This window comes from Carcharodon carcharias, chromosome 12, assembly GCF_017639515.1.
Source record: "Carcharodon carcharias isolate sCarCar2 chromosome 12, sCarCar2.pri, whole genome shotgun sequence".
In the NCBI taxonomy this organism is placed as follows: Eukaryota; Metazoa; Chordata; class Chondrichthyes; order Lamniformes; family Lamnidae; genus Carcharodon; species Carcharodon carcharias.
In genome coordinates, this window is record NC_054478.1 from 60,557,017 (window position 1) to 60,582,099 (window position 25,083).

Consider the following 25,083-nt stretch of genomic DNA (forward strand, 5'->3'; position numbering starts at 1 on the left):
CAGACAGCCAGCTCCTCTTAAAGACAGCCCGTCTCTTCTGAAGGGAAATTACTCTGAGTAACTGTTGCTGAGGCTGTTGTTGAATTGCTGTACTGCAATTCTAAGCATGGAAAAATGGAACACCAGGACAGAGAGAGAGAACTCACAGATACATAGATCACCACTGGAAACCTTAGTGATGGAGATGGATGGGAGGAGAGAGTCCAGGCTTCCACAAGGGTCAGGAGGCTCTCAAGGACCACAGAGTCTGGCCATGAGGACCTGGCAGTATTGCAAAGTAAAGCATAATGACTTCATGCAGGCAGTAAAGGACAGTGAATGTATCTTCTTAATATACCTCCTATCCACTGCTTAACCAGCCTCTTATGCTGCTCAATGTACCACACACCCAGCACTCAGCCATCAGGAATCCCTGAGCTCAAGACACAGGTCTAACTTCTAGATGCTCCACCTCACCATGCAAGGCCCAAACCTAGCTCCCGTTCTTTTCACTTGCCACAAGCTATTCACCTATAGCAGGCACATTTCCTTTTCTCATTTACTGCTCTCAGGCACCCAAGAACTGCCACCAATACAGCCACAGCACACCCAAAGAAAGAGCGAAGGCACCAGCAAAGCATTGATAAAGAAGTCCTATCACCTGATCTGACCCACATAGCCACCAGCTCAGATGCTGACACTGCATGTATTTTAGATGCACATAAAGAGTTGGGATCTGCATGTGGTGAGTCACTGGACAGAATTGGGCTGCAGCCAAGCTGGGGATAGCTGGGTGTGGTGAGAAGGTCACAGATGAGTTCCTCTAGGGGGATTCAAATGAGAACTTTGATCTGGTGGCATACAGGAGAATGCTAATGATGCATACTGAGATGTTGTGCATGGACTAGCCTGCCAGACAGCCTCTTATCACAGTGAAGGGACATGGTGGAGTCTGCCTCCAACTTGGCAAAGGGCATCACCCAGAACATGCCCTCTCCACAGCCTCACTCCATCTCTCGGTCAAGCTGCAGATGCAGGGGCACTGCAACTGCAGGCCCCATACTTGTTGGAGCCTTTGTGTGGTAACACAGCAAAATTCTGCCCTCCCTGTGGCTATGCAGCAACACTTCTTGTCAGATGCAGGAACTCACCTCGTCACCTTCAAAATCACCCAACATTGCTTCTAGAGACTTTGCAATAGCAGCTGCTATGCTAAATTACCTTATCTGCAAATTGAAAGTCTGGTCCTTTCATGCTGTTGCCAAACTCCTCGCAACTGAAAGCATGTTCTTTGCTGAGTGACAAGCAAGTACAATGAATGAACCTGCGTGATCCAAGTTTGCAAATAGAGCATCAAATCAGGTGTCTGTTGCATGTATGGGATGCCCATGTAAATGTCCTTCCCAGCAACGGGTGCCATGTGGCCAACAGCTGGTGGCATTGTGTGACCCATCCAGAGTGCCTCCAACTTCCATAGCCAGTGACTTTACTGATTTGAATTTTGCACTTTCTATGTCTGTAAAGCAATGTATCAACATATAATTCGTAAGTGCGGCCTAGTCATATCTGCAGTTGCACTCTTTACCACTAGGCAGAGATTAGGCTCTGGGAAGAGCATATGACCATATCAACAGAATCATTGTAGCATTGTGAGACAGACGTAGACAGCATTTTTTGAGGGGAGTTGGATATGAACTTGCCAGACCAAAGAAAACGAATTCAAAATTAGTTCAAATAGGAATTTTCCAAGAAAGTTTAATTTGCAACATTATGACTTCCATTAATCCGACAATTCAAATAAAAGTAAAAGCTCTGTTGGACAAAAATTCTAAAGCACGAGGTCCAGGCACTGGTCATATGTTATTACTGCATGAATAACTTGCTGCAGTTCAATGCAAAATCCCGCTGAACATTTAGAAGTGCCAGCCCAACTAATCAGTTTTCACTGGTCAAATTGCAGAGCTGGCTGGCTTTGAAGGAACATGTATCAAGTGATTCATGGCACATTCTTTCGAAAGAAGGAGCGGCCTGATAAAGAGAAGTGTACAGAAATACAGGGAGTGTTTAAACACCCTGGACACCCCCCAAAATCACAAGAAAAGTCTGTTCTCCCCAATTCCGTGAGTAAAGTCACGGGAGAAGCCGTGATATGTTGATACTTTGCTGCATGTTCACCTATATGAAGCACGGAGCGATAATCTACAGCACTGGGTGCTAAAGTGATCATTTTTCATCCATACTTTCAAGAAAGCATTTTCCAATTGACTGGGGGAAACAAAAATCGCCAACACCATAGGATGGCTGTAGACGTTTTATAGCTTAGGCGGTGGGGTTGGACTATTGAGGTTAAAGGCTAGCAATAAAATGGGACGAAAGTCCAATAAACGAGCCCTGTTTGTCAATAAAAAAATGTAAGCGGGACACATAAGGCAGCAGTGAAATTCTTTACGGTGACGATGAAAAGCTCTTGTTGCTGGAGAGGGTTTAAAAGCTGCTGGGCGCAAAGATAATTCCATTAAAGGTCGCGAACAAATGGTGTTTGAAATCCGAGTTAAAATGTTGAGCCTTATGATCAAATGTGCATCAAAATGCAAAACGTGTATTGCGACGTTTTTTGAGAGGTAGACCGTGGGGTGGTGTCGGGGAGAATTAAATGGTTTTTTTTTGTCTGCCTGGAATATCCATTTTTTTTTGGACAGTACACTAAAATTCTGGCAGGGTTCGGCTCTGCTTTAATTACAGGTGGAAGCTTCAATCCTGGCTGAAAATCTCCCGCATCCTAGTGGCAGGAATTGAAAAGCGCAGCCCGAGCCAAACAGAAACTTAAACCAGGAAAACAAAACGAGTTATATGTAGATATATGCAAATGCCCCTTTTGCCAATGAGTGGGTGCTGGCGCTCTGATTTTGGATGGTGTACAGTGTGTTAACCCAGTGCTGAGGAAGCAGGAGGGTGGGGACAGGAGGGAATGCTGAAATTGCCGTGTCCGGGATCGAGCCGACACACACACACACCGCCTGGAAAGTTTGATTAAGAGTGGGCAAGTTTTCGCACATGTCATGGCTTGAAAATGTTGCTGCTTGCGAAAGCAGAGCCGGAGCGATCGGCGACGCGCTGAAGGGGGGGCATTTGCTCTGGAGACTTCGGTTGAAGCCGGGCCGGATCAGAACAGAGAAAGAGAGAGCGAGATCCCACTGAGGTATGTAAAAAGAGAGGGAGAGGGGGGAAATTCAGCTTTCTTATATGTGCAATGCCATACGCCGCAAATACCTGAATTCATTGATGATTACATCGTTCCGTCTTCAAAATTGTCTCATTCCTTGCTGTTATTTCCTTTTACAGTTCAACAAAGGGAGGCAAAAAAAAAAGCTCTTTGCTGACGAGAACTTTACAAGGCTGAAATAGAACTGCTGTAAAACTTGTCCCTGTGCTTCCGGCGATGGAAGTACAAGTATTTGAGTCTGGCACTGCAACTTTGCCCACTTCGGGGTGAGTGCTACACCTAACTTAGTCTTGTGTACTGAGCAGTTGCTTTCCATCAAGTCCAGTTGTCACTAAATGGTTCTCCATTTAAATTAGAGATTTTTGGCTTTCACATCAAGAAAATAATGCACTTTTGTTTTCTGTTTGTAATTTGTTTCATGGAGACACTAGAAAACATGGCTCAACAAAGTACTTGGCTCCTTAATTTCTTCCATAGAGCCGGGGCATACATATTGCAAAAAGGGGGATTTTATAAGAGAAGATCAGCAAAATCAAAAAGGGGAATGAAAGCTTTTCTATAGGCAATTCAATAGTCAAAGTAAAACCAATAAGAGAGAAAGAGACTGTGTGCACATGGCAACATTGGTACTTAATGTATACTTAATGTTGGTTTTCAGATAAGAAACAGGAACCTTAGAAAGACAACCAACACCTTCGACACTGGGTTTAGACTAATAATTTAGGTCATAACTTATGAAATATGTTACTTAAATTACTAATTTAACATTACATTTCAAGGATGATTGCACCTCAAAAGTATTTAATTGTAAAATGTGTAAAGGATTCCTGAGGTCATGACAGATGCTATATAAATGCAAGTCTTTCTTTTAGCATAGTTATATCACAAAGTCCTGATGGTTTAAAACTGATCTTAAGGGAATCTGAAGAATAAATAGCAAAGGCTCTTGCTATTATTTGTCAAAATTCTGCAAAAATGAACATTTTATCTAAGAATTGGAGGATGACAAATATGAGCCCCTTTCTCAAAAATGGAGACAGAGTTAATTCAGGAAATAATAGGCCAATAGTCTGATGCTGGTAAACCACGAGAGTTCCTTATTTCCAACATCACCCACCACCCCCTACTCCCAACACCACTCCTTCTGCATTCACAACTAAAAGAAACTCTCTTACTCCCACCCCTCCAGTCACTTACCACTACGCTTTCAAACTTCCAACTGCTGAGCTTTCAATCTTCTGTTCATCATGATAGTTCTACATTTGCTGATTTGTTAAAGCAACCCCTCATCTCTGCCTTTGTCCGTGTCCCCAGTAAAATATACTCTTTCCTATCTGGTTGTTCCCCTTGGTATTGCTCCCATTTGCTTCAAGCACAAGGGACGCTAACTTGATGTGCAACTGGTTTAACATCCATCACCAGATCTAGCTGGACCATACTGACTACCACACTGTGTCTGGATTGTTCACTCCCAGAGAGTAAACAGAACTCCTTGTTTTTTTTCTACTACCAACCATTCCTTAAACCCCTTCCAACAAGTGCAAGAATCTCATGGATTGTCATGATGATTGAGACCGTTCATTTAGTTACTTTGACTGCTTTTTCCATCTTTTTGTTTATCCACAAAGTCAAACTTCCACCCTCTGCTAGACCTAGCCCTGATCCCACAGCTTCAATTTCTTTCCTGTCTCTTTTTCATGACTTCTTTGGCTCATCTTGTCCATGAGATCCACCGCCTGCTCCCTTCATCCTATTTCCACAAAACTACTGAAACCCAATTTTACTACTTGGTCCAATTCCAGTAGTTCCATCTCCTGAGGTACTGTTCCCTTCCTTTCAAAGCAGCTGTAGTCATCCTTCTAAAAAAAAACAATTCTAAATGCTCAGTTTTTGAAAACCACTGCCGATCTTCAGAGTCCTTGAATGTGGTGTTGCCCGCCAAACTGGTATCCATCTTTCCCACAACTCTATTATATATAAGACTCCATGATCTCTGCTCTAGCACTGATAAGGCCCCAATCAAAATCAAAAATGCCATCCTGTTATTGTGACCATGGCAACTTTTCCTTTGTTGTCTTCCTTGCTCTCTACAGCCTTTGATATGGTAGAGCACTCCATCGTTCTCCAACAACTTTCTTTGTTGGCCAGCTCAATGAGATGTCTTTGCTCGATTCCCTCCTATTTATCTAATCATAGCCAAAGCATCTCCAGCAATGGATTCTTTTCCCACTCTCGCCATTAGATCTAAGGTGCCTCAAGGATAAATTGTTGGCCTCTTCCTTAATTGCATGCTGTGACGGGATGACACATCGAAAGACACTTTCGCATGTGCACTGGCAAAACCCAGTGTTACCAGTCCACAACTACTCTGTCCTCTCCACTGCCTCTTTGCTGTCAGTCTGCTGGTTGGACATCCGCTCTTGGATGAGGGACAATATCGTCTAGTTAAATATTAGGATGACAAAAACCATCGTCTTCAGCTTTGCAACAAATTCTTTACCAACCCAAGCCACTGTCGCAGGTCAAATCAGACTGTTTACGCCCAGTTTGAATCACAGCTGAGCTACCAGCCCCATATCTCCTCCATCCTCTAACTGCCAACTTCCAACTCTGAAATTTTGTGCCAACCCAACCCGCCCCCAGCTCTTGACTGTTGCCTCAGCCCCTCTGATGTTGAAACTCTCTTCTATGTCTTTGTCACCTGCAGAGTATTTCAATGCTCTCTTGACCAGCCTCCCACCCTCCACAACAAAGTTCAGCTAATTAAAGCTCTGCTGCTTGTCCCAAGTTTTGCTCACCCATCACTCATGTTCTTGCTGACCAGCATTGGCTTTTGATCCCTCATGCCTCCAAGTTAAATTCCCCTTCCTCAAGCTTAAATTCCATCAAGCTCTACCCCTCCCTATCTTCAGAAACACCTTCCTTTGTACAATCTTTCCAGAACACTTTGTTCCCCTTAATCAAGTGCAATTCCCACCCCCCCCCCCCCCCCTCACCCTGCTAAACCCCTCCAACACTCCTTCCCCTTGAGCCCACCATTGGCTGTTGTGCTTTAACCTCTTAGGTCCAGGCTGTGGAATTCCTTCCCTAAAACCCACTATTTCTTGACCCCTCTCTCTCCTTCAACTTCTCCACAAAATGAACCTCCTGTACCAAGCTGTTGCTCACCCTTTCTAATATGACATCCTTTGGCTCAGTGAGACATCTTGATTTTTTTTTAATAAGTTAAAGTTGCTATATAAATGTAAGTTGTAGAGTTGTTAGTACTGGATAAAATTATTAAGCACTGGAGAAACATTAGTTAATCAAGGCCACTTAAGGATAGACGTCTAACAGGAAGGTTCTGCTTCACTATTCTCACAGAAGAAATAACAGGATAGATAAAAAGATATGCAGTGGATGTGGTTCATGAATTTTTAAAAGTCATCTGTTAAGGTATTACACAAGAGACTTTGGTAAAGATAATGGCATATGGAGTTGTGGAGAATATGGCCACATGAAGGCAGAAATAAAAGGGAGATTTCTTGGACTGGAAAAATGTGGTAAGTGTTGTTTTACAGGGATTTATGTTGGACCAGCTTTGAAAAACTACGCACGTTAATGATCCGGATTTAGTAATGAATGGAACAATAGTAACATTTTCGGTGATATGAAATTGGAGGGATAACTGGGTGAAAGCCTGTGGGAGGACATCGCTGGTTGGACATTTAGGTGGCAAATGTAGTTCAGTATGGAGAAATGTGAAGTAGTACTTTTTTGGAAATAAGGAAAAAGGAAATATATCTTGTAATCATATGTTAAATGGAATAGAGAGGCCATGTTGTGCAGATCCATTAAAAGTGGCAACAGAATTTTTTAAAAAAAGGCAAGGCAAGTGGAATACAGTAATGTACTTGAATTTAAATTTGAATCATAGGATACAACATCAGGATGGTGCTGTTGAACTTGTACAAGACTTTGTCTAGTCAGCAGTTGCAGTAATGTGTACAGTTTTGGAACACAATTAAATAAATTTGAAGCCAATCTGATAGAATAAAGGGGACTAGATTGGCCAAAAGAAACAATGAGATACTAATAAAAGGACACAAATTTAACATGATCCTGAAAAGAATTCAAAGGGATCTAAGAAAACATCCTTTACATAGAGGATGGTTAGAATGTAAAATGATCTGACAGAAACCATTTTTGAAGCAGTCTTTCAATACTTTTTTAAAAAAAAGAATTAGATAGTTCCTTGAAAAAGAATATTAAAGTTAGAAAGAGTGAGTAGAAAGCCCATTGGAGCAAAACATTGGCATAGACCCAACAGGCTGAATGTCCTATTTTTATGTTGAAATGTAATGATGCCCTCTGTAAAATGTTTCACAAATACATTATACCTTTAAATGCATGATCTTGAATTTTGAAAGTCATTTCTCAAAGCCCAGCCTATTGTATACTAGAGCATTTAGGTGCAACTAGAATTATGTATTGTGTTGTCCATCCACTGAATAGGCATATTACTGAAGGAATTATATAAAGTTTCTATTTTTTATCCTTCAGTGCATTAAATTGACAGGGAATTGAAAGTGTTCAAATTAGAAAATATACAAGATTGATATGTAAAGTGAACTAATTAGTTAGGCAAACTTACTTGGCAGCATTTCAATGATGACAAGTCACAACTGGTTAGACGACAACACCTTCTTTAGTTATTAGTTATGCAAGAACATTGTGAGCTTAATATGCCAAAAGATATTGATTATTTATTCCTTGTTCACATATCCGCACCATAACTAAGTCTGCCTATTTCTGCCTCTAACATTGCTGATTCCGCCACTGCCTCAGCTCATCTGCTGCTAAAACCCTCATCCATGCCTTGTATCTTCTAACTTGTGTCTTCCAACACACTTGGCTGTACTTCAAGCTACTAGTGTCCTAACTCTCCTGAAGTCCCATTCACCCATCACCCCATGCATGCTGATCTACATTGGCTCCCAGTTAAGTGACACCTTGACTTTAAAATTCCCATCCTTTTTATCAAATCACCTTTGTGCCCTCACCCCTCGCTACCTATAATTTCCTCCAGCCCCAAAACCCTCCTCAAATATCGACCCTCCCCCCTCTTTGATTTGACCTCTTGACTGTCCCCATTGTTAATTGCTGCACCTTCAGTTGCTAAGGCCCTAAGCTTTGGAATTCCCTCCCTAAACCTCTCCACTTCTCTCTCTGCTCCTTTAAGATGCTCTTTAAAATATACCTCATTGACCAAGCTTTTGGTCATCTGCTTAATATCTCCTCGTGTGGCTTGGAGTCAAATTTTGTTTTATGACACTCCTGTGAAGCTCCTTAGGATGTTATGTTAAAGGTGCTATATAATGCAAGTTGTTGTTATGTGATTGTTTTCAGTAATGATGAACATTTTTGTAATTAGCTTTTAATTTTTATATTCTTAGGTATATTTCAATTTTACAAGAGGTGGCAGAATACTCAACCGTTTACTTTTGCTTTTCTTGCTGGGGCAAGAATGCAAAATCAAAAAAAACTATTATGTTTCATATATATATTTTGTAAGAATTTGCTTGTTCTTTGTATTTTCACACCCTTCTGTTTGAGAATATTATGAAGTGGTGGAAGGAATCAGGCTGATTTAACAATTTGACAGGACACAATGGGAACATTTCTTCTGTGACCATAGTTACTTTTATACCAGCTGATAGGGTGGTTAGTCCTCCATAGTAGGAAGGTGTTACGGGCCCCTACAAACCATACAGTAGGGTGTGGGACCCCGTAGCTACAGCCATCGAACATGAGTATCCTGCTGGATGTCAATCCAGAATTCAAATTCGTAGCTTTGGTCTCTACTTGCTGGAACTATCTTGATCAGGGTTGAACCCTTCACCTCTGGCTCAGATTGACATACTGGCAGCAAGCCAAAGACTTGCTTATTATGCCGTTACTTAATAGAATTTATAGGGTGATGGAAATGTTTAACTTGATTCATTTTCAAATTTAGTTCATGAGCTGACAGTTGCTAATTTCTCAATGTAATTTTGGATGATTTGATCTCAAAGATCAGATTATTTTCACTGATGAATGGGCTGATGGAGAATTGTTGACATAGTTTGTAAAACAGCACAGATGGGCAGATGGTTTCTGCAGTATAATGTGAGTCTCCAGCTTGTAAACAAAACGTTAATGAAGTATTCTTATCTATTGGTTTATTTATTAAGATTCTATGTTAAATATTTAACCACAGTTCATTGTATAATTTGGTAGCGTAGTTTGGCTGCTACATATCCAATCCAAATCGCATTCAACAAAAAAAGAAATCTGAGATATTGCTGCTGTTACACTTCTGGGACTGATTAAAGCTTAGTCCCAATCTCATGAAACCACTACAAGCAACAGATCAACTGTTTCTACTGGCAAATCTTCCATATATTTGTTTCAATCCATGTTAACAGATTATCTATTTCTGCTGGCAGGTTTTAGGAAGTAAAAGTTTTTCATTAACAGTGCTCATATTAATTCTTGCTCTGCTGGGAACAGAGTGGAAGAATGGTTGTTGCTGGGGCTTTGCAAAGGCATGCTACATGAAATATTTCTGGACTCACTATGAGCAATGGTGATCTGCTGATTTGTAAATCATTTTGATATTCATTTGAAAAACTTGACTTCAGAGAGTATAGTGAATGTTGGTGATTGAGTCGTGGCACTACTGTTAGCTCCTGGTACAAAACCAGACTAAAGCTACTTTTGAGGTCTCTGCCTGGGGATAGGTGATGATATTGAGACTCCACTGACAATAATACAAAAAAAATCTTACTAGCAACCTCAAAAGTTTTATTTTTCAAATCTAGAAGAACTCTATTTCTTCAGAAATGTTATGGACTTTGCTTGTGATGTGATGCTGTTCATTTTGGTTTCATCTCATATACATACCATCTAGTAGTTGGTCGGTTTTTAAATTATCTATCCACAAATTAAATAGAAAAGTGGGTTTCTGTGGCTTCTAAAATGTTTTAGTTTATTATTCTCCCAGATCAGAAAATAAGTATCATAGTGCCAAAACTACACTTAATGCATTATGCAGGTTACCGCAGGGTGGATAATTATTAATTAAGCATGTGAAAATGTACAAGGGGAGGTTTCTTTAAAAAAAAGTGTTGTTTCCAGTTGGTAGGGGCTTGGCTTGCTTATGGGAATTGCCCTTGAGAAACTGCAATAATTAGTGGTAGCTTGATGGAATGATATTACTTGAAGATCAAAACGTATGTTTAAATTAAGCCAGCCAGAACCACAAAGGCAATACTTGCAGCACATATTGGTAAAAACTGTCAGACCTGGAGAAGCAAATGTGCACAAGAGGGGAAAAAGAAAAACTACCGATATCCAAATTAAAATGTACAATCCGTTTCCAATGAGAACGGATGCCAAACATGTTGGAGGTTAAGGAAAAGTAGGAGCAGCAGGAAGATGGCAAAAGGCAGAAGTACCAATAACTCAATTGTAAAGTAGTAGAGCTATACTTGGAGAAACATCTACAGTGGATTTCTTATTTTTATGAAAACATGGTTTACTGGTCCTGGGGTAAGCATTTGAATTATCTCAGAACATTAGTTTTAACTTTAAACACTTAGCACCAGTTAGAACAGTGTTTGCAAAACCATTTGAAAAACCAAAATATGAAGTTTGCAGCTCGGTCAGATGTTGATTGTCAAAGCAGTGGGAGTATGATCCTCATCCAGAAACTGTAATTTAATATCAGGAAAATGTGTGAATTATGGTCCCTCTTCCTTAACTAATGATGAGTACATGCATTACAATTGTAGCACTGATTTAAATCTGTTTTGCTTTTCACTAACACTGTAGTTACAATATAAACATAGTGCCTGGATGCAATCTGATACTCAAGTGAGGCAGGTAAGACTGTTTGAAGGAGGGAGTCCTGCTCCATTTTAGTCTGGAGTCATTTCAGGTTTTCACATCCAAATTATATTAGAAGTGAATATTTGGAAAGATACTCTGTAAGATGACACACACGAAAGATGTCTGGAGTAAATGGCATATACACAAGAATTGTTGAATGCAAAAAAAGGGTGATGGTCTATCTAGTTTGTCTCCTGGCATCCTGGTAGTTGTATGTTACAGCAACAATGAAATTGACATCAGTGAAGGAAGTATAAAAAAGTACAGACTCCCAACTTTGAGCCACATGTTATTTCACAATTATGTTTAGTACCATGTCAGTAATTAGCAACACAGGATTTGCTTTTCCAGGCTGTAAACATGCCAATTTTTTTCTGAGAAGCAGAACTTTGCAATGCTCCATCCAATGGTTCTGATTTACTGATATTTGCCTGGAGAGGCCCAAGAAGTTGAAATATTAGCCAACACTGGGATTTGAACTTCTGACCCTCTGTTTGGAAAACCAGCTTTCTTCCATAAGAGCTCTGGAATACGGAAGTGAGAATACTTTTTGTTCCATGGCCATGCAGGCTATGAATGCCAAATAATTACCCACCAAACTGTGCTGGATACAGGCAGTGTGCTACGTCATTCAAGGCTTACACCGTGGAATTAGTTGACCTCCTGTCAGCTGTTGATTGCAAAATGTTCACTTTCTTTTCTTTGTGATCCTGACAGTGAATTGTGAAACCTCACATAGAATAAAATTGACGAAACAGTGCAAATTATTTTACTGTTTGTGAACTAAATGTTTTCATTTCCAGAGTTTTACACCTAAAAGGTGCCAATTAAATAATCACATCTTAAATAAGATGACTAATTACTAGAAATGATGTTGAATCCTTTGAGAGCACTGGTAGTGTTTTATTCAGAATCAGTATGAAATTCTTTTCACAACAGAATATAAAATCTAAAATATGGATTTTGAAACAGCTAAAGAAACTTTGATGATGAAATACTTTGGTATTGTAAACTAATATTGTGCTGATTAATAGTTGCCTGACAGTGATATTTAGTAATTGAATATAGAGGCAATAAAATTAATATAAAATATAAATAACCATAAGAACATAAGAAAGCACATAAGGACTAGACCATGCGGCCAAGCCTGCCCCACCATTCAGTAAGGTCATGGCTGACCTGCCCCAGGCCTCTTTCGTGCCAGCTCCTCATAGCCCTCAACTCCCCAATTATTTCAAAAATCTATCTACCTCCTCTTTAAATACTTTCAGTGATCTAGCCTCAAACTCTCTGGGGCAGAGAATTCCAGACATTCACCCCCCTCTCAGAGAGGAAATTCCTCTGCATCTCAATTTTAAATGAATATCCCCTTATTCTGTAACTATGTCCCCCTAATTCAAGATTCCTCCACTAATGGAAACATCTTCTCAACACCTACCCTGTCAAGTCCCCTCAGAATCGTGTATGTTTCAATAAGATCACCCCTCATTCTTCTAAGCTCTAATGAATTAAGGCCTAACCTGTTTAGCCATTCTTGATAAGTCAACCCCTTCATCCCAGGAATCAGCTTAGTGAATCTCTTTTGAACGGTCTCCAATGCCAGTATATCCTTTCTTAAATATGAGGACCAAAACTGTACACAGTACTCCAGTTGTAGCCTCACCAACACCCTGTACAGTTGTAACAAGACTTCCCTATTTTTAAACTCCAACTCCTAGCAATACTGGCCAAAATTCTATTTGCCTTCTTAATTAATTGCTGCACCTGCATGCTAACATTTTGTGTTTCATGCACAAAAACACAGATCCCTCTGTGCTGCACTTTTTTGGAGTCTCTCGCTCCATTTAAATAATAGTCTGCCTTTTGATTCTTCCTACCAAAGTGCATGACCTCACACTTTCCTACTTTAAACTCCATCTGCCAAGTTTTTGCCCACTCAACCAGTCTATATCCCCTTGCAGATTCATTATGTCCTCATCACAGCATACCCTCCCACCTATTTTTGTATCATCAAATTTGGATACATTACACTCTGTCCCCTCCTCCAAGTCATTAATATAGGAATTAAATAATCGAGGCCGTAGGACTGATCCTTGTGGCACTCCACTAGTTACATCTTTCCAGCCTGAAAAAGACCCATTAATCCCGACTCTGTCTTCTGTACGTTAACCAATTTTCAATCCATGCTAATACATTACATCAAATACCGTGAGCTCTTATTTTGTGCAATAACCTTTTATGTGGCACCTTATCGAATGTCTTCTGGAAATCCAAATACACTGCATCTACTGGTTCCCCTTTATCAACTCTGCTTGTTATATCTTCAAAGAACCCTAGCAAATTTGTCAGCCATGATTTCCCTTCCACAAAACCATGTTGACTCTGTTTGATTGTGTTAAGCTTTTCTAAATGTCCTGCAATTTCTTCCTTAATAATGGACTCTAGCATTTTCCCGACAACAGATGTTAGGCTGACTGGCCTATAGTTTCCTGCTCTTTGTCTCCCTCCCTTCTTGAACAGGGGTGTCACATTAGCGGTTTTCCAATTCGCTGGGACCCTCCTGGAATCCAATGAGTTCTGGAATATTTTGAGCAATGCCTCCACTATCTCTGCAGCCACTTCCTTTAAAACCTTTGGATGCAGGCCATCAGGTCCTGGCGACTTGTCTGCCTTTAGTCCCATTAGTTTGTCAAGTACTTTATCCCCCGTGGTAGAGACTGTCACAAGATCTTTCCTCCCATTAGCTCCTTGCTTATCTGATATCTTTGGAATGTTTTTGGCATCCTCCACCATGTGGGCCGATGCTAAATATTCGTTTAAATTACCTGCCATTTCCCTGTTTCCTGTTATCAATTCTCCAGTCGCATCTTCCGAGGGTCCCATGCTCACTTTAGCCACTCTCTTTTTATATACCCATAGAAGCACTTGCTGTTTGTTTTTCTATTGCTTGCCAATTTACTTTCTTAGCCAATTTTCCACCTCTTTTTGCTTTTTAGTCACCCGCTGCTGGTTCCTAAAAAATTTCCCAATCCTCTGGCCTACCACTTGTTTTTGCTGCTATGTATGCCTTAGTCTTTGATTGGATACTATCCTTGACCACCTTTGTGGTTCATCCTTCTCATCGAGTCCTTCTTTTTGACCGGGATAAATTTTTGCTGAGCGTTATGAAATAGCTGCTTAAATGTCTGCCACTGAAAAGAATGTTGAGATAAATCCTAACTTTTTGTGATTTAGCAACAAATAGAGAATCTTATTCTATAAAAATCAAAATTGCTCTCAATTCAAATAAACTTAATTTTCTACTTTAGGCAAGTTTGAACTTTAGTTGAAATATGCTGCTGGGCTGGAAAGTGCAGGTTCAGAGATTTGAATATCTGAAAATAGTTGGCAAGGTAGGACAGTCTATTGACAATATGCAAATCAGAAAATTAGCTATTTGCTACCATTTGTGCTCTTAACAATGCTGGATGCAAAGGACACCTATGTATCCCTGGCATCGAGCACTTTCCTCACAATTGATGCACAGACTCCACTTGCAATTTAATGAGCCTCATTAAATGATGGAACCATTGCAAATAACTGTGAGAAGAAAATCAGGCCTAGCTGCAAGATTTAATAATGGGCCTCAATTTAAAGGGATAAGACTAATGGATTGCAGTTTTTCCAGAGAGCTGTGATCATCCATGCTACTTTTCAAATGCCAGTGTAATCATCTCTGCTTAAAAATCACATTGTGAGTCCCTTAATTAATTAAACTTGGTCACCAAAAAAAACAATGCAATCATCCCATAGAAATCATGTTGCTGTTTTAGTAACACTTAAATGATTTGCATTCCATCTACCTCCATAGTGCAGTGTCATCTTTCTGTTCCTAACAGGCCTGCTGTTGTCCTTTTGCTGGCTTGATATTCCTGCAAGTGGTCTGGTGTTGTTCTAGGTAGGACTAGGACTGTGAACTGAGCGGCATTGGTGAGGAGACTACCACAAGGCCTGCAGCATTAAGGAAGGGTTGGGCATGGAAATTAGTTGTGTGCAGTCTGTTGGCCCATGTGGGGAAGGGAATAGTTGGGGTAAAGGTTTGGAGTCTTCAGGTTTGTGATCAGGCAAGACTGTTTTCAATTTCCTTCCACAGGTGCCGAATTTCAAATTAGTAGCACTCAGAAACTGAGAGAAAACTGACACACCGAGTTTATTATATTAAAAAATTAGTCTCTGTATGGAATTTACAATGCAGAATTATGTATTGAAGTAAAATATGCATGTGATGAAATTTAATTTTAATACATAATTGCTGTGGGCAGGAATATGTCAGGACACTAATTATATAACTCAGTTTTACGTACATTTGTCTATTGGTTTATTTTATTGGGAATGTTGAATGCTTCTGGTTTTTAGCATAGCTCATTTTTCCAACACGTGACTGAACCTAATAATTTGGTTAAGCTTTATGGTTTTCTTGCATCAGTTGGCACCGGCTTTCCTATTAATATCATATTTTAAGTCCATGTGATTTTTTGCAGTCTAGGCTCTACAATGCAATTTACAATCATTTGCTTGGAAGTTTCTGAGTACATTTTCCCTCAGTCAGTAATATGCATCAAAACCAACAACTAGTTCCGACCACAAAAGTGCGTGTGAGCAGGAAGTGTAAATAAAAAGACTCGCAGAAGCTAAAGTATTTTCTTGCTGATATTTTGCAGATGTCCTCAAGTTAAGAAGCATTGGTTTCATCTGCTGTAAGTCCCCTCTACAACTCTCTTGTGCAATCACACAGGGAATGACATACAGCACAAGAGAAGGCATTTTATGCAGAGGATACAGCATTTAGTTTGCTGTGCAATGAAACTTTCATGATGTTTGAAACTAATTCATAACTCGAAACATTAAAATCCTTGGTTGTTGGGTTCGCTGCGTCCTGAGAACGCGAGCTGTACCTTTTGATAGCTACACACTAGCTGGTGCTTGAAACAACGTAGGCAGAGAGAGAGAGACTGATTTACTTAACAAAGGCTTGTGGTTTATTGAAACTAAGAACAAAGCACCAACACAGTATGTGTTTGTTCAATCACCTCCAGCTCTAGACTTCGAGTTACCAAAATAGCCTGTGCTGTATAGATTGGTCGATTAACTACATTCTCTTAAAGGTACATAACACTCCCCTTTACAACAAGGATGTACACTGAATTCAGAACTATCCATGCTATTTCAAATACTGAGGCCACTGCTGCATGCAGTTCCAGCGAGCTTTCGAAGGTATGCTCCAATGATAAATGTTGAATTTTTTTCCATCAGCTCATCTGCTGCTGAAGCCCTCATTCATGCCTTAGGTTACCTCCAGACTTGAATCAACACTTCTTCTGGCCTCCCATATTTTACCTGCTGTAAACTTGAGGCCCAGAACTCTGCTCTTGCCCTTGCGCACACCAAGTCCTTCTCACCAATCAACTCTATGCTTGCTGACCTACAGTGGTTCCTGGTCTGCTTCCCTTTGTTCCTTTAAGGTGGTCCTTAAAACCTACTTCCTTGACCAATCGTTTGACCATCTGCCATCATATCTCCTTAAGAGGCTGGTGTCTAATTTTGTACCATAACTCTGATGTTTAGCGTATTAGGACCTCGCAGGTGCTATACAAATGTAAGTTGCCATTTAAGTATGGGTGCACTTTTTAGTTAATTTTGTAACTTTTTTATTTGGTAGTGTTTTTAATTGGTTAAAAGAAGAAATATGGATTTATTGATGTTCAGGAAACTAAAAGGACTATTAAAAGCTTCCAGAAAAATACCTTCTGTCCTTCTTAAAAATATTCTCACCTCTTTTTACAGCGAGCCCCTCATATTTCACTGCGGAGTTCTTCCAAGTTTCAAAGATGTACTCGATCACTGTGCTCAATAAGACACTCTCCTCATCTAACTGCACCCCCGCATGAAGGCATCTCATAGCCTCAAATTCCTCCCCAACACAAATAAATGTTTAACCTTCCCACACCCTCCCTCCAGTTTAAAGGGAAGCACTGTTCCTCACTCATTCCAGGTTCTTGTTCAGGTTCCTACTCATTGGACTTGTTACACTCTCTGGTATTGGACAGTTTTTTGTATATGAAAACTACTGACCTGGCCAAAGCTGTGTGTTCAGGAATTCCCATTTATAAGGAATGTTAGAATACCACTCCTGAAATGAAACAGCACTGTCAACTGTGAGCTGCAGCTGGGAGAGGAGGTGGGTGGAACATCTGAGAGCAGAGTGCCAGTGAACTCCTGACTAGACTCCTTTGCCGTAGAACTTTCATTCTGGTGTGAGTTTGCATTGCCTATGCAAGTTAGTCATCCTGAAAAAAAATCTTTGTAATTATATACAATGCACAGTCCAACTCTAATACGGGAGGGGTAAAGGTTAAATGTTATCTTTGTAAAAATGTCATGTCACACTCAGTTCTCTGTTGTGTTCTGTTTATTTGATAGCTTGGGTCAGTTTTAGGGAATTTTATACTTGGAAGTTCCAGGCTGAAAAGAATGAATTGTCGAAGAGGGTGGTGAAGCGAACTATTGAAGTCAAGGGGTAGGACCACAGAAGTACGCGACATCCGGATGTAGTAATAAAAGAAGGAGTTTCTGACGTGTGTGGTGCAGAACCTTAAACTTTTATATTTAGCGAGAGCATGTGAGCAATGACATGGATGACTCGGGTGAGACAAGATACAGAAAAAGGTTTGCTGATGTGTGTCAAAGTGACTTTGAAGTCGTTGTAGGTTTGAAGCAACTTGATATTTGTTTGGTTCTGTTACTTTGTCATGATTTTTGAACTTTAATGTTTCTGAATGTGTCCTATAGAATGATGTGATCAGTGTGAAACCTACGTATGCAAGCAGCATGTTCCAGCACCTTTGTAAATAATTAATAGCAGGTGCTTTTGAATAATTGTGACACCATGGCCAGCATTTTCTGCTTGGTGCGTGGGGGCGGGCCCTGTAAGCCGGCGTGTAAAATGACGCGCAGAGACCTTGGGCATGCGTCCTGACGTCACTGCGCGTCATTCTGATTGTTCGCTCGGCAGGTGCGCACCGGAGTCAGCTGCGCGCCCGCCGAGCTGTCAAAGGCCTGTTAAGGCCATTAATAAATTAATTAAAGCAATTGTCAGGGCTGCCCGTCCAACCTTAAGGTTGGTGGGCAGGTGAAGAGCCCAGGTGCCTTCGCATTTTTCAAGAAACCTCATCCACCGGCGGGATGAGGTTTCATGAAGGATTTATTAATTAAGTAAATTTTTTAATGAAAATTCATAAACATGTCTCAGTGTCCCATAAACACTGTCACATGAAGGGACATGTCTGAATAATTTTTAAAAAATATTTTTTCCATCTTTAAAACTGATCTTAATCGCCCTGAGCCAGCTCCGTGCCCCAGGGAGATTTCTGTGCTCTTTTGCGTGCATGCTCCATGCCTGCTTGCGCTTGCTCCCCCCCCCCCCCCCCCCCCCCGGCTCGCCCAATGGGGGAGAAAATTTTCCCCCATGACATTCTCACTCTGATATGTGGACCATCGTCGTTGCAAGATGTTTTAGCGATCGTAAACTGTGTCCACCTATACATCTATTTAGAGCAGGTACATTTTGCTTCTTGAACATTGGTTTTTGTTTAGAGCTGCTTTAATTTAAAAAAATTAAGTATTGCTGAAAGAAAGAGACATGTCTAAGCTTTTTGTCTAGCACTCATCAGGATACGCGCAAGAATACCAATATAAGGGGGAAAACAACAATTTATGCTGTATGTGAAGAGTGCTGATTGTTTGGCAAGTGGCATTCCCATGTAGAATGCACCTCTGATGATGACTGACAGTCAACTGCCAAGCATTTTTTGAAATTTAAACCAGGCAGCTTGACCCTGATTGATCAAGGCATTGACCTAAGGAATGAGTCAGTGAAAGGCTGTCACTTATTTTGTTTAGCTGAAACAGGCACAACATTTTTCTGTCTGCAAAAAAAGGAATGGAAAATTGAACTGTAATTTAATGTTAATTAATTTAATTTTCACTGTCTTGACTATTTACTAGAATAAATACTAAACTTATTCAGGTGGATTCTAAGATTATTACACTAAAATGAAATACTTTATGTGCATGATCATTTTCTGATGCAAAATATGGCAGAAACACTTCTATCAATAATTATAACCTGTATTTATTGGAAACTTATTGTTAAAATTACAGATCTGCAGGCTAACATTCACAGAAATTATAGTATTACTAACCTTAAGCTGATCATTGATGCTATGCTGTTTAGACTGAAATGTGAAATTCATAGGAGATATGAGTCAAAAATAATGAGCTATAGTTTACATTATAAAAGTTCAGCTTTGAAATATAACAAAAATGAAACATACTTGATTATGTTGTCAGAAAAATAAAGTGTTAATTCTACTGAATTTTATTGACAATATTTTGAAAGCTTGCATTTGATGCCAGGTGTCTTTTATCAATAAAATATATAATATCCTGAGTTATTAATTTGAGAGTGGAGTACAAAATCATCTTTTTATCTCCTTGGGTGGAGAATACCACTGGGCTTAAGGAGTCCCTGCCTTAAATTATGAAGTAAACATAGTATATACTAATGAACACTTGGTTTATATGCAATATGAATAACACGATTCTGGCTTTTAAATTATGGAAATTTGAACTATTGCTGTTTTGTTCAAAAAAAATTGTTTCTTTTAACAGAATAAATTTCTGCTTCTGCTTCTTAACTTTCTTGCTGATCCAAGGCAAAATAAGATGACTGTTAAAGTGAAAACCCCAGTACTTGGAACATTTCATACAGCTGTACATGATCAATCATCTCTTCATTCAGGCAGTGCCTTTACTAATTTTGACAAATTCCAACTTATTAATTTAGTGCCCAGGAAGAAATTTGGACTGACTTGACCAGAACTTTTTCGAGTTATTAATTAAATTCTTAGTACAAGCCATGGTATAATTTTAGAAATATTGGAAATTTTACTAGTACATTCCATTCTAGTCAAGAGTACGGACCTTTTTTTGTTACCTGGACATGTATGGACTTGCATGAGGTTGAGTTGAATTATCCTCTCCAGGGTAATATTTACAAAATTGATTTTAATGGTGACTATTTGTCCATGTAAATTAAGAAAATTATGTGAGGCTCCTGTTTTATTGAGTGAAAATTCACTATGGAACTACATTTACAGAAACTTATGACACGATGTTTATGCCAGTACTTTATGGTGAGAAGTTGCCTGTTTTCAATGTTTCAGTATTAAAATAAGTAAATTTCTAGCAATTAGAATGTGTTGCGTATGTATGAGGAACATGTTTATGGAACTGCAGGTTTGCAAAATTGGAAATAGATTCTGTGAAACTGTACACTTATTCACATAATTAAAGTCAAATGGAAATGTTATGGTAATTGAGAAATACTTGCAGATATATTGGACATTTTAACATGTCTCTTAGAAATGTCACAAAAGCACTGCACATGTAACGGACTGTTATAAAGCATAGTGATGCTTACACAAACAGTTGCAACAACTTTTTTTGTATAAAACCCTAAAAACAGTAGTGAGATAACTAAGCAGTTGATCAGTTTTTAGTCATTTTGATTGAATGAGGGAAAACTGATTCATCAGCAGTGGAGTGACTATTACCATTGAGTAACTAATGGTAGGGACAGCGAGGATTCCACTAGGGTCTGGCTGGCATTGGAGCAGACGTATGATGAGTGCTAGCCCGGCAATTCCATGGAGGTGACTTCTTGTTGGTAGATTGGGATTCATTGGAGCCAGAGGCTCCATGCCATAATGACAGGGCCTCTGGATGAAAGGCCACATCTGAGGCTGAAACTAGTCTTCCGGAGGGGTTTCCACTCGATGGTCCCTATTGACTGCTGACTTCTTTGATCCTGAAACTTTTATTCACACACCTGAGGGAACCTCCATTTTGAGGTGCCCTTGCGTTTGACTTTTTGCCTGAGAGTGCTCAACTTTTCCTGTGAAAATTGAAAAGCACCATTAAAAGAAGAACAAGAAAGGCATATGTTGACCAGGTCATTTTGTTGCTAAAAATCAAATTTTATTTGATGGTTATGGTACAGATTAAATGATGTCTGAACTGTGAACTGTGATTTGATAGGAGTTTGCACAGCCAGACACTGGTAAGTAATAATGGAGAAAATGTGCTTTTATTACCATTGATGGATCAGAATTAGAATAGTGTATCACCTCAATAATTTTTTCCTTTTGTTTTAAATCCAGAAATTGTGCTACAATTTACTCAAGCCAAATTATTTGAGAACTAACTTTTTATTTGCACTAAACTCCTACTTGGTTGTGTTGCATTGTGCCATAAGTTAAATTACTCATTCAGCTCTTTTAGTGCAAAAATATTTCAGTTATATTAACAATTTGCTAATTTCGTTCTTGAGAAATTCTACTGTTGCATCATTGTGACGTGTAATTTTAAGTTCCATAATTGAAGAAAAGTGAAAATTTGATTTTTGTATTCAAATAGAAACAACTAATCAGGGATTAAAAGTCACAATCTACTGAAATATTTATTGGATTACTGAAAGTCGAGATTTTTTTCCATAAATATCAATGACTGATGAGTAATTTGCTTCTAGCACCAGTTTTTAATTGTACTCAATTTTTTTATGCAGCAAATTTGTTTGGATGCCAGTTTGATGATTCTTGGTGTATGATAAAGCACTTATTGCTCTGTGGCTATTATGCAAACATCAAGATTAGATTTTTATCATTGTCGGAGACATAGGTTTCATCACAACGTGTTGATAATGCTAATATGGTTTTAAGACTTAGTACTGTGTATTGAATATTTTATCATGTGACTTCAGTTCTAAATATTTTTGCTGTGCTCCTACTTTGATTTCCTTTGTATTAAGCTGTATCAGAAATGTTATACCAGTTTCCATATGGTAATTGAAAATAATACAGTAGTTATTGTAGACTGTAAATAAACTTGTATTAATATCAGGTCCAAATTGGTGGAATATTGTTTTTTGTTTTGGTGTGTTATAAAAACACACCTTGAGTGTAAAGCTCCATTTCAGAACCTCCATTGTGTATTCTATTTATACAGCTGGAGAGAGAGAATAATATTGTTCCAAGTAATACAACAGAACACTTAGGAGAATTATTACAAGCACTCTGGACACTCCATAGGGACAATGCCAACACTGAATTGCACTCGACAAATAATTCCAACAGTTGAGAAGTTGGGCCACAATAAAATGGAAGTGGATTGAAGGAGATCTTAAAAGTAAAAGCAGTTGGAATCTATTCAATCACAATTCAAAAATTCAACCGCCTTACATACTGACCAATTAAATTGATCAGACTCCAAGTGTGTACTTGATGAAATTATTGCTTGGAATATTTGAGTACAACAACATTGGAATTATTGTGTAATCAATTATTCAAGTTTTCGAACAGGGTTGTTTCTGAACAAATTGGATAAACAGCTTCAAAACTGTAAAAGGAAATTTATATGATCAGAGTTTTAAATTATCAGTATATAAACAAAGTGTAATCATATGGGTGACATTTTAGATTGCCAAAGCAAGAATTCCAACTGTAATTGCATTAATAATTGTTTATAGATAATTCAGCTGAAGGTCAAGTACACAGAAGAACTTCCTTTTGTTTTTCTTCACATATCAGAGCTGTTTACTCCAGTTACAGAATTTATCAGAAGGGCGTTGAACTTTGTAAATCTGCTTTTATACTAATATATGTTTGTGTTTGATTCTGGGAAACTAGTGTCTCAGCTAGCTCCTCGCTTTTACACAAATGAAGCAGTCTGTGTCCATATGCAGCAAAACCTGGATAATATTCAGGGTTGGGTTGATCAATGGCAAATAACATTCATGCCACACAATTGCCAGGCATTGACCAGCTGCAGCAAGAGAGAATCTAACTATCTCCTCTTAACATTCAATAGCATTACCATCGCTGAATTCCCCCATTATCAACATCCTGGGAGTTACCATTGACTAGAAACTGAACTGGACTAGCCATATAAATACTGTGACTACAAGAGGTCAGAGGAAGGGAATTCTGCAGAGAGTAACTTACCACCTGACTCTCCAAAGCCTGCCCACCATCTACAAGGCACAAGCCAGGAGTATGCTGGAATACTCTCCACTTGCCTGGATGAGTGCAGCTCCAATAACACTCTAGAAGCTTGACACTATGCAGGACGAAGTAGCCCACTTGATTGACACCCCATCCACCACCTTAAACATTCACACCCTTCACCACGATGCACAGTAGCAGCAGTGTGTGCCATCTACAAGATATGCTGCAGCAATTCACCAAGGCTCCTTCAACAGCACCTTCCAAACCTGCAATCTACCACCTAGAAGGTCAACGGCAGTAGATGCATGGGAACACCACCGTCTGCAAGTTCCCCTCCAAGCCACACACCGTCCTGACTTGGAAGTATATTGGCGTTCCTTCATTGTCGCTAAGCCAAAATCCTGGAACGCCCTCCCTAACAGCACTGTGGGTGTACCTACACCACATGGACTGTAGCGGTTCAAGAAGGCAGCTCACCACCACCTTCTCAAGGGCAATTAGGGATGGGCAATAAATGCTGGTCTAGCCAGCGAAACCCCATATCCCACGAACGAATAAAACAAAACTACATTTGGCTCCCTTACTCAGGCAGATTTGTAGAACTATAAATAAGGGCTCTTTTTCCCATTCATTCATGGGATGTGGGTGTTAATGGCAAGGTCAGCATTTATTAGCCATATTTGCCCTTGAGAAAGCAGTAATGAATCATTGCTTTGACGACTAAATGACCTGTCCTATTTCACAGGGTAGTTAAGAGTCAAACACATGGCAGCGGATCCAGAGTCACACATAGGTCAGACCGTATAAGGATAGCATATTATAGAGGCCTTTAGGGAACCAGATGGGTTTTTAATAACAATTGGATAGTTACATGGTCAGTATCCCTGATAGTAGCTTTTGATTCCAAACTGAATTTAAATTCCTCAGCAGCCACTGTGGGATTTGAACTCCTGTCTCCAGATCATTGGTTCAGGCCTTTACATTGCTAGTCCAATAATATAAAGACTGTGCTACTATTCCCATAAATGATTTTGCCTTCAGGATTAGGGATTTTATATAACGGTATGTAAAGGTAACTTAAAAGATTTTTCGTCTGGAACTCATGACCTGTTCTGCAAAACTACCTCCAAAATGGCCATTTCCTTCCTTCCTTCCTTTTTCCTTTCCTTTCCTTCTTTCCTTCTTTCTTTCCTTTCCTTCTTTTCTTTCCTTTCCTTCTTTCCTTTCCTTCTTTCCTTTTTTTTATGAAGTTTGCTTTGTATCCCTCTGATTTGGGAAGACCTCTAATTGCTACCTCCCAGCTTAATGACCTACCTTATGTCCTAGCTTGCGGTACAACTTTTCCTGTCATTATAATCAAAGGCATTATGAGATGACAATTTTGTTAGCACTTTTAAGCAATCAAAGAAACAAAAATTTCAGAGAGTTAATATATAGGTCAACACGGCTGAATAACAATAAACTATTCTATAAAAATCATAAAACTATCAAAAGTGAAGGGAAACTTTGATTTCCTTGTACCATGGGCCTTTCGCCCTATAATGGTGATACATTCAACAGATAAAATCCAGGAGCAAACTGACCTAGAAATTGGCAGTGAAGTGGGAGAGAGTGGGGGTGGGGGGTGTGGTGCTGGATGTGGGATGTTGTTACCCAGCAGCTGACAGTGGGCTGCAGTATTTTTGTGGGGCTAGGAGAAACACTGCTGCTACTCCTAGCCCTAGCAAAACCTTCCCCCAAAAATGGCCCACACTGCTCAGGTATAAGTGGGCAGTGTGTGTGCGCGCTGCACACTATATACTTATTTGTTCTTGAAAATTCCAAACAGGATTCTAGAATAGTGTAGGACCTCTTATGGTCTAAGGGTAT

General features: G+C 39.5%; 1 protein-coding gene across 2 annotated transcripts in view; it reads left to right on the forward strand.

Annotated features, from left to right (window-relative positions):
* Nucleotides 1-2,855: 2,855 nt before the first annotated feature.
* The window catches only part of cobll1b (cordon-bleu WH2 repeat protein-like 1b), a 192,715-nt gene continuing 170,487 nt past the window's right edge, over nucleotides 2,856-25,083 (forward strand). The window contains exons 1-2 of one of the 2 annotated variants that reach the window (XM_041201523.1): nucleotides 2,856-3,178; nucleotides 3,322-3,468. In XM_041201523.1, the coding sequence (XP_041057457.1) occupies nucleotides 3,419-3,468 (50 nt within the window). In that variant the 5' untranslated portion in view covers nucleotides 2,856-3,178; nucleotides 3,322-3,418. The remainder of the gene's footprint in view (nucleotides 3,179-3,321; nucleotides 3,469-25,083) is intronic. The other variant, XM_041201524.1, reaches the window with a different exon arrangement.